Here is a 14,193-nt window from a genome sequence, read left to right on the forward strand (position 1 = left end):
GACCTTCACCAATAAAACACTCCAAGGGTCAGGCACAAACTCACGAATACTCATCAGTGCTTCAGAAGACGCCCATATACCCTCAGCAGCGTACATGGACGTGCTCAAAGAGATCCGCACAGACCTCATGAAGATGAATGTATTCTAAGCCCACCTTACCTCACCAACACACACAGACACTTAAGGGCAAGCTTACATGTCTTGATCTAATCTACACTCACAAACACACAGGTGGTTGAAATCTCTCTCACATGCCTTCACAAAGTACCCATGAACTATGCAGCTCCAGCCATGGAAGATGGCTCAGAGAAGGACTGCTTACCCACTAGCAACTAGTGGCTCGACCAACTCGGCCTTTCATCCTTCTGAGATAAATTGAGTACGGATAGGTAATTATTAACCCTGTTATTCAAGCGCCAAGAGATAACTAGTTGCGTCCTCTGCTCAGAAGCACTCAGTATCAACGTGCGCTGACCTCTGCAGCTGTGCCCTGAAGTACGTGTTTGGCGCTACAGTACAGAACAGAAATAAATATATATATATATAGAACTGTGTTTTTTTTTTTAATGGCGATTGTGCAAAGCCATTTGGAAGAACGCAGGCTGGCATTCATGCAAAAAAGGATCCCTGGCACAAGGGCTCCGATGTCTCAACACACACAGACCCGCACCAGCATGTGCACTTACCCTCGCACCCCCCTCACAGCCTCCCCCCCCCCTCCCGCCCCCCCCACCCCGCGCTGAGTCACTCTTTCCAAGGACCAGCGTCATGCCTGCTTTGTCTTCAAGAGATGCTTCCTGCGCCACGAGCGCTTAAAAATCCATCTTTTTAGTGTGCACCTGCTGTCGCCATGGTAACCGAGAGCATCCTGGGAGGGGGTTGCTGAGGAGGAGGAGAGAGGGGGTGTGCGGTGCCTGTGTTGGCAGTGCAGGCCGCCAGCACAGATAAGGTTGTGCTGAGCGCTGCAGGGCCCGGGGGCCCTCGGTAACTCCTGCGGAAAAAGTGAAGTCAGCAGCCGGGCTGGACTTTGGCCGAGGACGCGGCGGCCGGGGCGAGAGCACAGGGCGCCGGGGCAGGTCTGTGTGCAGCGAGGAGCCAGGAGGCAACACTCGGCAGAGACCACGGCGACAACAGGCGACGGGGGAGTGTGGGAGCAGGGGCCCCAGAGCGAGACCGCGGTGGCCAGGGGCCTTGGAGGGGCCAAGGAGAGACCACAGGCACCCGGAACATAGCCCCTAGTGGACACCGGAGAAGAGGGGACCACATTCAACAGAGACCACGGTGACAACAGGCGACGGGGGAGTGTGGGAGCAGGGGCCCCACAGCGAGACCACAGGAACCCGGAAAATAGCGCCTAGTGAACCCCGGAGAACAGGAGAAGAGGGGACCACATTCAACAGAGACCACGGTGACAACAGGCGACGGGAAAGTGTGGGAGCAGGCCAGGGCCCCAAAGCGAGACCGCGGTGGCCAGGGGCCTTGGGGGGGCCAAGGAGAGACCACAGTAACCCTGGAACATAGCGCCTAGTGGACACTGGAGAAGAGGTGACCACATTCAACAGAGACCACAGTGAAACGGGCAACAGGGAAGTGTGGGAGCAGAGAAGCCACAGTGAGACTGCGGTGGACAAGGAGTTTGGGGAACGCGGGACCCACTGAGAGACCACGGTGACCACAGGCTTCTGGCACGCTGAGGCCTTGGGGAACCACAGTGACCACGGGTATTAGGGAACGCTGGCCCCACTGAATGACTACAAGTGTCCAGGGACATTGAGCCTATAGGAGGTCCGGAGAGGACGGAGACCAGGTTCAATAAAGACCACGTGGACCACATGCATGGGGGACACTGAGCCCTAGGGACCGCGGTGACCGTGGGCGTCAGGGAGCGCTGGACAGACTGAGAAACCATGGTGACCACGAGTGTCGGGGAACACTGAGACCACGGGCATTCCAGAACATTGAGCCCACTGTACCCACGGTGACCACAGGCATCCAGGACCCTTGAGCCTATAGGGTGCCAGGAGAGGACTGAGACCACGTGCAAAGAAGACGATGGACCACGTGGAAGGAGAGTAGTGAGTGAGCCCTTAAGGACCGCGGTGACCATGGGCTCCTGGGAACGCTGAGCCCTTGGGGACCACAGTGACCACAGGTGTTGGGTAACATTGACCCCATTGAGAGACCACAGGCCTTCCAGAGCATTGAGCATAGGGGCACGGTGAGCAGTTGAGGTCAGTGACCACATTCTGTAAAGACCACTGGAGCCACAGTAACCACGGCAACACCACAGTGACCACGCGCATCAGGGTACATTGACCCCAGGCAGCTTGGAACTCTGAGCCAAAAGGGTCACTGGAGAGCAACACCGACCACAGTGACCATGAAAAGTTGTGAGTAGTGAAGCGACAGAGCCCACGGTGAGCCACAGAACCCACGGTGAGCCACAGAACCCACGGTGAGCCACAGAGCCCACGGTGAGCCAGAGAGCCCACGGTGAGCCAGAGAGCCCACGGTGAGCCACAGAACCCACGGTGACCCACAGAGCCCACGGTGAGCCAGAGAGCCCACGGTGAGCCAGAGAGCCCACGGTGAGCCACAGAACCCACAGTGAGCCACAGAACCCACGGTGAGCCAGAGAGCCCACGGTCAGCAAAAGAGCCCACAGTCAGCAAGAGAGCCCACGGTGAGCCACAGAGCCCACGGTGAGCCACAGAGCCCACGGTGAGCCAGAGAGCCCACGGTGAGCCAGAGAGCCCACGGTCAGCAAAAGAGCCCACAGTCAGCAAGAGAGCCCACGGTGAGCCACAGAGCCGCGCTGCAGGGGAGCACGAGCGGCCCAGCGGTGCAATGGAGATACCCATGCCGGTTATGCTGGAGGAAGGGGAGTCCCTCGGGAATGAGTGAGTACTCTGCGTCTGCAGGAGACCTCCTGCTGGGTTTGTGTCTTCAGGACAGGAGTCCTCCTGCTGGGTATGAGTAAGTACCCTGCGCCTGCACTAATTCTGCCCTCCAGAGATGATGGGGTGCACCCTGTGCCTGCAGGAGATCTCTCTGCTGGGAGTGAGTGAGCACCCTGTGGGACCCATCCTGGTGGTGGAGTGAGTGAGCACCCTGTGGGATCCATCCTGGTGGAGGGAGTGAGCACCCTGTGGGATCCATCCTGGTGGAGGGAGTGAGCACCCTGTGGGATCCACCCTGGTGGAGTGAGTGAGCACCCTGTGGGACCCACCCTGGTGGAGGGAGTGAGCACCCTGTGGGACCCATCCTGGTGGTGGAGTGAGTGAGCGCCCTGTGGGATCCATCCTGGTGGAGGGAGTGAGCACCCTGTGGGATCCATCCTGGTGGAGGGAGTGAGCACCCTGTGGGATCCATCCTGGTGGAGGGAGTGAGCACCCTGTGGGATCCATCCTGGTGGAGTGAGTGAGCACTCTTTGTCTGCAGCTTCCTCCTCCTCCAGAGATGAGTGAGTGTTACATTTGCTGGACCCAGCCACTCTCTGGGTGAGCGTGAGTTCCATTTGTGTACTGGACCCCTCACCACCCGGGATGAGTGAGCCCCCTGTGCCTTGCAGGATCGATCTCTCCCCTCGGGGTGAGTGAGTTTTCTATCTCTGAACGATCCCTACTCTCCCGAAAGGAGTGAGTTTGCTACGGCTGCAGGATCCATCCTCCTGGGAGGGGTAACTGTCCTATGTCTGCAGCTCCCTCTCTCCCCAGGATGAGGGAAGGCCTTGAGCTTATGTAGTCCCCATGTAAAGAGGCTTGGAGAACATGAATATATATATATATATATATAATTTGTTTTTATTATTATTTATTTATAACGTTTTATATAGCATGAACAAGCGCTTTACAATATACAGTTATTAAACATTAGAAGGTTGAGGTAGTACACAAACATTTGGTATTCAATATATATATATATATATATATATATATATATATATATTTCAAATTTCCGTTTTTCATCCTCACTCGTGCAAGAAACGGAGACGGGCCACTTAGATAGTGCCAAATTGATTTATTTGATGTTGCCTAGTCGGTCCTTATATATATATATATATATATATATGTATATATATCGAAAAGCAAACTCCCACTACTTCCACACAGACGAAATGAGAGAAAGGGACCCAGCGGCTCAGGTATATGTTTATTCCTTAAACCTTTCCCTCTGTTGACGCGTTTCGAGCACACTGTGCCCTTGCTCACACGCAATATATAACACGCATATGTATTTATTTACATTTTTTAGCTGGTCCCCCTGCTATACCTACAGAGATTCACAATTTGCGCGTGCTGCCCATGCAGGACGAGAAGAGGGCTTTATCACAATGGCAGTATAATTTCCATGTGGTTATCCCAATGTTTGGGGGTTCGTTTTGTAAGCGTTCTACAAAGGCATCCCACCTTTGCCTAGATACACTGACGCAGGTGATGTGCTACACGGCAACCCCCAACCCCCTCCACCATAGACCCCAAATCCCACTTCTGACCCTCCCTTCATAAGTCAATATTTGCGATCCGTGCAAGTAAGTGTGTGCGTTTGCATGTGTGTGTTTGTGTTTTTTCATTTCATTTCTATGTGTGCTTGTGTGTGTGTTTGTGTGTGTCGGTCGATGTGTCTCTCTTTGTGACTATTGGTCTCTGCGGCCCTGTGTCTGGCTCTGTTTGCCTGGGTCTCTGTGCCTCCGTACTTATGTATTTGTGAGTTTCATATCCACACGCCTCTACCTGTATTTTGTTGTGTGACGCTGTGTGTTTATGTGGGTTGTGTATGTACATTTCTACTAAAAATTATGAGAACTGTGATCCCGAGTGCAGTGGGCGCGGGACAAGTGACCGCGTGGGCCTGGTTAAAGGTGAGACTCAAAAAAACAACCCATTGTGTAACTATTTTGTTGGTCTTTCACCTTCAGTTACCTGCCCATAAAATAACCACACCTTGAGTGAAAAAGAAATGAAAATTAAACTATTCTGCTGGAAATGCTCTATTTCACGTTATGAAACTTCTATTGGTTAATTCCATCACCGCAGATGCCTTTATGTGTAACCAGAGAGCCACAGAAGTGACTCCTGGTTAGTTCAATTGGGCATAGTTTCATGCGTATTTATAGTGCTACAAGGTGCAACCTGTGGCAGAAAGCACATTGAATATGTAAGTCATTATTTTGAACTTGCACGACACAAAGCATAAGATGGGCTGCCATGAAATAAGCAAAAAAGGTATAGGTTTAAGTCAAAAAAGTGCTTAAAAAATATAGATTTTAGTAATATGCAGATTACACCTAGTACAAACATTTTTTATAACTGGCCATTAAAAGCATGCACTCCACAGGTCAGCTGGTGACAGCCTGACATTACCTCTGAAAGAATGAATCCCTGTCACCTCGAAGCTTCAAGTAACTCTAATAATAAAGCCAATAGCAGCTTCCCAGAACAAAAGGGGATAGGTCCATAAACATGTGGTGGGGGCCAGACCCTTTATAGAATATATAACACAAATTGCCCGAACCACAAAGTCTTCACAAGCTTATTAGGAGGGAAAAGATCAATTTATTGTGATCCCCCTCGACATCCTACTTAATGTCAATGTTTTTTATCTTTTTCAAGTTATGACAAGCTATATGACAGAAAAGAACAATACATTAAATATTTACACACCTATATATACTTTGTACATACATGAAAAACTAATTCTTTACACAGTACAAAAAGAAAATGTCTTGCATCAAACATTACAAAAAACTAAGAATACATCACAAACAACATTAGAACAAACATTACAATAAAAAAATGAGAAAAATAGGAAAAACCAATCAAGGGGGAATTATAAGCAAATGAATGGCTCTTAAACAAATCCGTACAGGACCATCCGGTCTTAGTATCGTAGATATGACATTTTATTCCACCCTATGAAATCATAGGGTGGAATAAAATGTCATCTCTACGATACTAAGACCGGATGGTCCTGTACGGATTTGTTTAAGAGCCATTCATTTGCTTATAATTCCCCCTTGATTGGTTTTTCCTATTTTTCTCATTTTTTTATTGTAATGTTTGTTCTAATGTTGTTTGTGATGTATTCTTAGTTTTTTGTAATGTTTGATGCAAGACATTTTCTTTTTGTACTGTGTAAAGAATTAGTTTTTCATGTATGTACAAAGTATATATAGGTGTGTAAATATTTAATGTATTGTTCTTTTCTGTCATATAGCTTGTCATAACTTGAAAAAGATAAAAAACATTGACATTAAGTAGGATCACAATAAATTTATCTTTTCCCATCCTAATAAGCTTGTGGAGACTTTGTGGTTCGGGCAATTTGTGTTATATAAATAGCAGCTTCCCGGCAGCCTTTACATTTGTTGATGAACCAATGTGCACACATGTGTGTTGCATTTCTTTCAGGCAGCAGTCACCCTGCGGAAAAGGCTTGCTTTTTGTTTAGCGGTCTGTCCCTCCCTGGATTCACAGGACAGGAAGCTCCCTTCCTTCCACCTTTACCTAAAAGTACAGGAACTGTATTTGTTAAATCAGAAAAAGCATGAGCACATCGTGCCCCACAGATCCCACCCACTTCGACCTCTGATCTCTACTTGTTTTTCTCTCTGCCTGTGTGCTTTCTTGTGGTGTGTGTCCCTCTCTGTTAATGTTTGTACAAGAGTGTGGCTGTGTGCCCTTCTCTGGGTGTTTTCCTATCACTTTGGTGTGTGTATGTTTGATTATGCACGTATGCTGTTGTACCCAGTGCCCCAATCACAAACTCGTGTTATTATACAACCAGGGCGTAAACATGGGGTGGGGGGTAGGATCCTGGATCTGTTTGCTATTCTTGATTGGATCCGGCAAGCCCTAGGGAAATATTCTGAGTTTGTCCTGATGTAATTTGGTAACTCCAGGACACATTCAGCAGTGCCTGGATGTTGTCTTCTTTTGTGTTTCAGTGCAGCAACTTGCACGCGTCAAAACAAAGGCCCGATTTAAAGGGCCTCCAGCCTTCCTTTTGTTCCAGTGTCCTTGTTGGGCGCTATCTGGAGCCTATCGGCTGGATGCCAATGCAATGGAGGGAAACAAAGGCACACAGCTTACCACTTCACAAGTACTTAAAAGAAACTACGAGTTGGAGGCCGGCTTTTGATTTTATTTAATCCCTGCATATAAGAGTTATACATGCACTATAAGAATGTCAGATGTATCAGTCTGTCTGAGTAGCTACAAAAATATAAAGGTATATAGCACTTATTAGGCTATTTTTATTTATTTATTTTTACAGTGCTAATCATCCCATTGTAGGGTGTCAGTGCTCTTTGCAGCACAAGCACACATTATGCATTGACAATAAATCATACAACTGTGTAAATCATTGTACAAGATGTGGTACATATAACAATCAGGCTTACATGTTGTAGGAGTCACATATCTTCCTTACTGACAAGCATGGCCACTGGAATTATGCAAATATGTGGCTGCATCGGTTTCTTCATAGCTATGGGTTTACAGCACATGCCACATAATCCATCGTCTTCTGCATAAAGGCCCGATTTGTACCCAAAAAATGTTTGCCGCTCAAATGCATGAAAGGTTACTATTGCACTCTGCGCCCCATTTACTGTCACATTGTGGATTACTAGGAGTAGCTAGATTGTGCAGATGTCTGCAGGACCTATTGTTACCAAATTCGTTTAGGCCTGGATTTACAGCCCAGCTGTGTGCAGGAAAGATTGTTTCGAAACATTTAAACTATACATAACAGCGTGCATTGGCTCTGCCCAGAGGAGTATACCTCTGTCACCTCACGCTATTGGCTGTTTCATGTATCATTCCACCTCCTATAGAGCACTTACATTGGAATACATGAAGGACTATTTTAGTTCTAAAAAGCACTCCGAATCATCACACATTAAATTATTTATACCATAGATGTGTTGCACCAGAAAGCAATTATTTTTACTTCAGCAGGCACTGTTAATGTATTAGTCAGGACTCAATGTGCAAGCCAGCCCTATTGGTTGTGCCAATGCTTATTTTGTTTTGACTATGAGGCCCATTTACAAAAAAAAATTGCGCAGCTTGGTGCAGCAACCAAAGATAAATATGCCTGTCCATGCATATTGGTGCGTCGGTTTGTCTTTCACTCTTTTTTTTTATTATTCACTCTAAATGGCAGAATCTGTCTGAAATGGGTCTTGCTCCTTAAAGGTTGTAGACACACAAGCTGATACAAACATTTACACTCCTCTGAACTTCATGTCAAATTCAACAATCATTGCAAACAAGCCCTGCATACATCACTGTTGTTTGTTGTACCCAGGGATCATCAAGGCAGAGACAGGTAAACACAGTAAACAAGGCTGAAAAGTCTAGTTGAGTTTCTGCATATTGACTACTTTCCTTTCCCTGAGCACCTCAGCAACACAGAGAGTAAACAGGGTGCTTCTGGGGAGCTAGGAGTGGGACAAGGACAAGCGCTGTGATGCCACTAGGAGGAAAGGGTGTGTGTGCTGTCATTTTTGCTACCCGGTGCATTCCGGTGAATAGACGTCGATGGGTGTATTTATTTTAATTGTGAATACATAGTGTTTTATTCATTTTAGAAACACCTGAGTTTGGTGATTTTTAGGTCTGGACTTAGCAAAGACATTTTGATTGTACCAATACTATGTGTATAGTGCACTTACAATATAGGTGCTTTCGAACAGTCCTCGTTTTCCATTGGTCTGTTGTTGGGCCATTCATATTTGTCTTTTTCCCACTTCAGCATTGCATCATCGGCCAGTGGGTCAGCCCACCTCATCCATTGGCTAACTTCACTGTGAGTGACGGCATTCCGCTCAATCATATGCAGCGCACCCACACACAAAGTAGTTCCTTTGAAATACGTGGACCACTGTAGCAATGTGTGCTACTTGAGACCCCCAAAAATATTGTTTCTTTTTTCCATGTTTTTAAAAATTATTATTGGCGAGGACCAGGCAATGAAAATTTTGTTTAAATCCAAGCAAGCACTGACAAAGCCAAAAGGCAGACAGCCAACATCAGACCTACTTGTGATGCTAAAGAGGGTGGCATTGTACAGGCAGGTCTGTGTAATGCTTGTTGCCACAAACAGCATAATACATTCTTTTCTGTGGTGAGCTGAAGAGCCAGAGGTGCAATAGCATATATTACAGCTATACCTATGAGCGGTGCTGAATTTGAGATGTTTTTCCATGTGGTGGGCACCCGCGCTTATCAGACTTTGACCCTGGGCAAGAGCGGGAAACGCAAGAATGTATGGAGAAAGGGAAAATAGAAGGATAGGAAAACGGTGATAATGAGGGAATTAGAAAGAACCAGAGTGAATACACCCAGCAAAGAGCAAAGCAAATCCAGCGCCCGCCCAACAGCGCTGACATTTGAGAAAAAATATAAGGACTTTGCACTTGTTTTTTTTTATTTTTTACAAATTCTGTGTATAGCACTTGGCTAAGGGGAGGCTGCAGAGGCATAGGGTACGTGGCACCCTACTGTCACAAACCCCTCACAGCCTCCGAAGGGCCATAATGAGACCCCTGAGACATAGAGAGGGCCCTTGTACTTTAGAGAGCCCCCCACATACAACCTACAGCCAATGAATATCTGAAACATGGGAGGCACGGTCACATTCTGCAGGGAGCCATCATTTTGTCTTATGCCACTGTGCCACCTCCTGCTATCTCACACATGCTGATCTTGGCTCATGCCTCTTTCATGCATGTTGATGCCACATGCCTGTCACCTCCAGTCACCATGAACACAATTCTTCAAATGCATGTGCATTTCTTGTATGGGTGTGTGTGTGTGTGTGTGTGTGTGTGTGTGTGTGTGTGTGTGTGTGTGTGTGTGTGTGTGTGTATACATGGCATCACTTTCAAAATAAAGGTAGATAGGACGGTACATACATGTATGCATACTTATCACACACATTGTTTACCACATGCGGTGCACTCCTACCCAGTTGCACCTGTCACACCGCCTTGTGTTCCTGTCTCAGTACACATGCATTTCGAAGCAATGTATCCCACACAGATCTCTGCACCCTTTATTTTCTGTACACACATGCACACACACAACTAGAATATTAAAGACTTACATGTGAATTCGTACAAACGCACTCACACCTGCGCTTTCTTGTCTCAGTTCATTATTCACTGCTATGGCCCCGATTCCGAGAGTGTTGTATTAAAGGCGATATTTATTGCAACAGACACATAATAATACCGTCTGGTTCTTTATTTATCGGGTGCTATAAATAACACCAATCACGATTTTTTAGGGAATAATGTGCAGATTTTAATGCAGTACATACAGTATACTGTTTCCCTGTTAAATATCAGGCAAGTTTGCCCTGCTTGAATGTAATGAACTGTGAAATATTTAACAATCCAGGTAATTACCGGATGCGGAAAGTACCATCCCAACTCGGGATTCAGCTCCCTGCACAAACAAGGATTTACGCTGGCTGGGGTCAGTAAATTCAGACAAACTTGTATCCGGGCCTTAAGTACAACCATAAATCTGTGAAATCCTACAAAAGGACACACCACCTGCCCCATCTCATGTTTATTTAGGTTTTGAGAAGCACATTCCTGAGACATCTAAAGAGCAGACCATATATGCCATTCACCCTTTATAGCTCCACCACTCCCAGGCCTGGTTCCTCTCAGCCCCTGCCCAGCTCACGCCTACCTGCTGCTCTAGAGAAAAAGAGGCAAGGACTGGTAATTCTGGTTTAATGGCTCGCAGACTAGGAGGGATGGTGAAAAAGCCAGACGATACTAAGCAGTGGGTGGGTTCCAAACCCCTTTGTCTTCTTGGTAAGCCACAATAGAGCTTCGCCAGCTATGCGCAGAAGCGCAGCAGGCGAGCCCTAAAAAGCCAGACGATGCTAAGCAGTGGGTGGGTCCCAAGCCCCCTTGTCTTCTTGGTAAGCCACAATATGCCTCACAACAGGCAGCGCATGCATTGAAAGATATTTGTAGTGGCTCAGACTTCAAACTACAAAGGCCGACATTTACTAAAGTTTTGTGTGCTGGCGCACAATGTACTGCATACATTGACCATTGTAAAGGCCTGCGAGTGCACAACTACATTGTGTTGCAGATTTGAATAAGTGTAAGCCAAAATTCATGGGGGAAATGTACTAACGTTTGATGCAACACAGCGCAGCAGCTGAAGTTCCTGCGCTACTTTGCGTCGCAGGGAGATATCCGGATAGTGCTATACCTACTAAAATATGGCGCTGTTTTTCCCTCCCCCAGGCATGGCACACTTTAGGCTGGAAGTGGACCTTTCCAGTGCAAAAACTATGCTTTAGAGCTTTTCCCACTTTGTGGGTGAGCTGTACTGTGCAGCACACGTGCAAATTTGGAAAAAAATGTGGAGACTTTTTAAACTTGCTGGACTACGCCAGCTTCAAGGAGGTGTGTATTTTTGGCTCACGTCTACAGATGTTAGTAGATGGGGATTTGTGTCAAATTCTTCATATTTCCGTGTATATGTATCGATATTTATTTTTTGGGCCATTTTATCTGTGTTTATCCATATTTATTTAGTGTTTTGCGTAACAATGAAGTTGTAAAACTGTACATTTCCATATTTATTTCACTGATTGATGTCCACTCATACCTTAATGTCTGTCGTGTTTTAGCTATTCAAGCTGCCAAATATTTCATAAAAATACATCCACTTGTAAATATTAGCATTATACCACAAATGTATGTTGACATATGCCGTTATTTAAAGACATTTCGTCTTGTTTTTTCATTTTCCATGCAGTCCAGCTGTTCAGCCGTTGGGCTATAATTCATGAAAAACAGCACGGAGGTTAACTTAAAGAAGCACCATTCTCTTTATTTATCCGCCACTAAAAAATAAATGCAGACAGAAAACACAATGTTTTCTGTCTGAATTCTTCTAAAAAAAATCCATAAAAACGGAAAACAGGGAGCCTTAATTATGATTTGCACTGAAAAGTAAGTTCCCAAAAACATTTGCTTTGGGTTTCACCACTTTTGTGATGCAAGCCCAGTGCAAGTGTTAGTAAATTTCTCCTACACGTGTGCAAAAGGATGGGATGTGCAAACAAGTGAACACAATTTTATATACTTTGAAGACATATATCACAGAGAATATGGGCCAGGAGTGGAATCTAGGCCAGACTGGAACAGAATTCGTCCCTCAGCCGGACAAAAATGTTCAAACCATCCCCTCAAGTGGGATTTGGGGCATGGTTGGGTCCTGGCAGTCCATCCTCTTCCGAGTGGCCGTATGGGCGTTCTGGACCAGAGTTGTGCATGTTTCCCAGCATGTATTTACCTGTGCTGTTATAAACATACTTCGTATCGTACACCACACAATATACCACCTCACCTACCCAGGTGGCACCCACCAACAATACACAAACACATCACTCAACTCCAAACCATTCCGTACCATTCAATAACGCTTTAGAAAGTATCTCATCATACAAGGACAAACCACCCAACCCTAAACAGATTAAACACATCCTCATTTCATAAACAGGGGAAACAGCTTTTACAACAAAGTTTTTACTTCGACCTACAATTATCACACATTTTTTTACAACGCTCAAACAGTTACAACGCAAGTCATTACCGTGCAAGTCTTTACAACGGAAAAGGGGCAGCTCGTCGCACCACTTAATTCTCCTCCCCCCCCCCAAAGCCACAGATATGAAAAATAAAATGGTAAGTGATAACCATTTTGTTTTTCATCCACGTCTTGAACAGAGCATCAGGACGGAGGTGAGGCCGCTGCTGAGTGACAGCAGCAGGGAGGAGAGTAGGCTGGCTAAGCACTTTTCAAAGTGCGCATGTCCCTTTCGCTCATCTTGTGACGGCCAGCCAGACATGCACAATTCGAAACCTCTAGCCCAGCTGTCTTAAGACAGCTAGTTTAGGGTAAGTGCAGGCCTCTAAAGTGCTATGGACTGCCGAGTGAGCCAGTCCCTCCAATCAGAACACTGCTTACACAACATGAAAGCGGCACCAGGATTGGTTTAGGGAGTTGCAGCATCCAGTTCCTGTGGTCGTCAGCGAAAGAAGAGCTCCGAAGCTGAGAAAGTTGTTTGACAAGTTTTTTTTAATTTAATTTTGTACACACGTCTGCCCCCAGCCCACCCCCTTGAAATATTGAAATGGCTGTTACTATGCAAATCATTACAAAGTAAGTCTATACAACAGCAGTTTACACAATATATTACCAGGACTTGATACAGAGAGTGTAGAGGCTGTCGGTGGGTGAGTATCATTTAAAAATTAATTTACGAAAAATATACCTGCTCCCACGAGCCCCTGCACAGTCTAACATACTCCCAGGCTCGCGCCGCTGACGTCATGTGTGGTCTGCGGACAAGGCTACGAGTCCTAGAAAGCCCAACTCAGTTTTCGTTCTTCCGATGTGGTGCTAATATACACCTTTCCAATGCTCACAGGCTGAACTTGTCCTATATACAAGTGAGAAAAAAACCACTAACTTGAAGCCCCACCGCGATGTGGTATACAGTGATCAAATAGAATCGCAGCGCTCGCGGAGTGAGAGACTTATAGAGCCACTGCGTTCGCGACACGAGGAATCATAGGGCACTGTTACCCAATGAATCGAAACCTTCAGTGAGCACTGCATGTGAACGAAAACACTCAAAATACATGACAAGCTTTCTAAAGGAGGAGTCATCTGATTGGGGTCTCAATGCCAAAGGCATAGATTTCCATTACAGACTAGAAAGGAGAAACTTTGCTCCCCCATCTTTGCCTTCTTTATTTTTTGTACTGACACATGTCTTGCAGAGCCAGATCTAAGAGTTCGGGTAGGTATGTGACAGCCAACAATCTCTTTAAAATGAACAGAACGGCTGCTATGCACGGATTTATGAGCTATACACAGAGCCTCGAATTTAATTGTTTCACTGACAGGCAGCCTGTGAAGATGTCTAATACTCTTGGAAACAGAAGGAAATTTTGGTATTCCCAATTTGAAGGGATTGGAGCCTCAGTGGCGAGCGTTTCTGGGTACCCAGATATAACGCATTGGAATAATCTAATTTAGATAATACCAAAGCCACCGCCATCATTTTCTGCATTTCAGCTGGAATGAATGGAAGTATTTTCCTCCGGACTCTCAGGACGTGGAAACAAGCGAAGGTGACCTG

The 14,193-nt window shown here is 46.1% G+C and overlaps 1 protein-coding gene across 2 annotated transcripts in view; it reads left to right on the plus strand.

Moving 5' to 3' along the window:
• The first annotated feature begins 779 nt into the window (after window positions 1–779).
• The window catches only part of LOC147673305 (GRAM domain-containing protein 2A-like), a 171,571-nt gene continuing 158,157 nt past the window's right edge, over window positions 780–14,193 (plus strand). The window contains exons 1-3 of one of the 2 annotated variants that reach the window (XM_086947124.1): window positions 1,079–1,238; window positions 1,359–2,417; window positions 2,666–2,900. In XM_086947124.1, the coding sequence (XP_086803250.1) occupies window positions 2,848–2,900 (53 nt within the window). In that variant the 5' untranslated portion in view covers window positions 1,079–1,238; window positions 1,359–2,417; window positions 2,666–2,847. Of the gene's footprint in view, window positions 1,239–1,358; window positions 2,901–14,193 lie in introns of both variants that reach the window. The other variant, XM_086947123.1, reaches the window with a different exon arrangement.

This window comes from Lissotriton vulgaris, chromosome 12 (genome assembly GCF_964263255.1).
Source record: "Lissotriton vulgaris chromosome 12, aLisVul1.2, whole genome shotgun sequence".
NCBI classification, from domain to species: Eukaryota; Metazoa; Chordata; class Amphibia; order Caudata; family Salamandridae; genus Lissotriton; species Lissotriton vulgaris.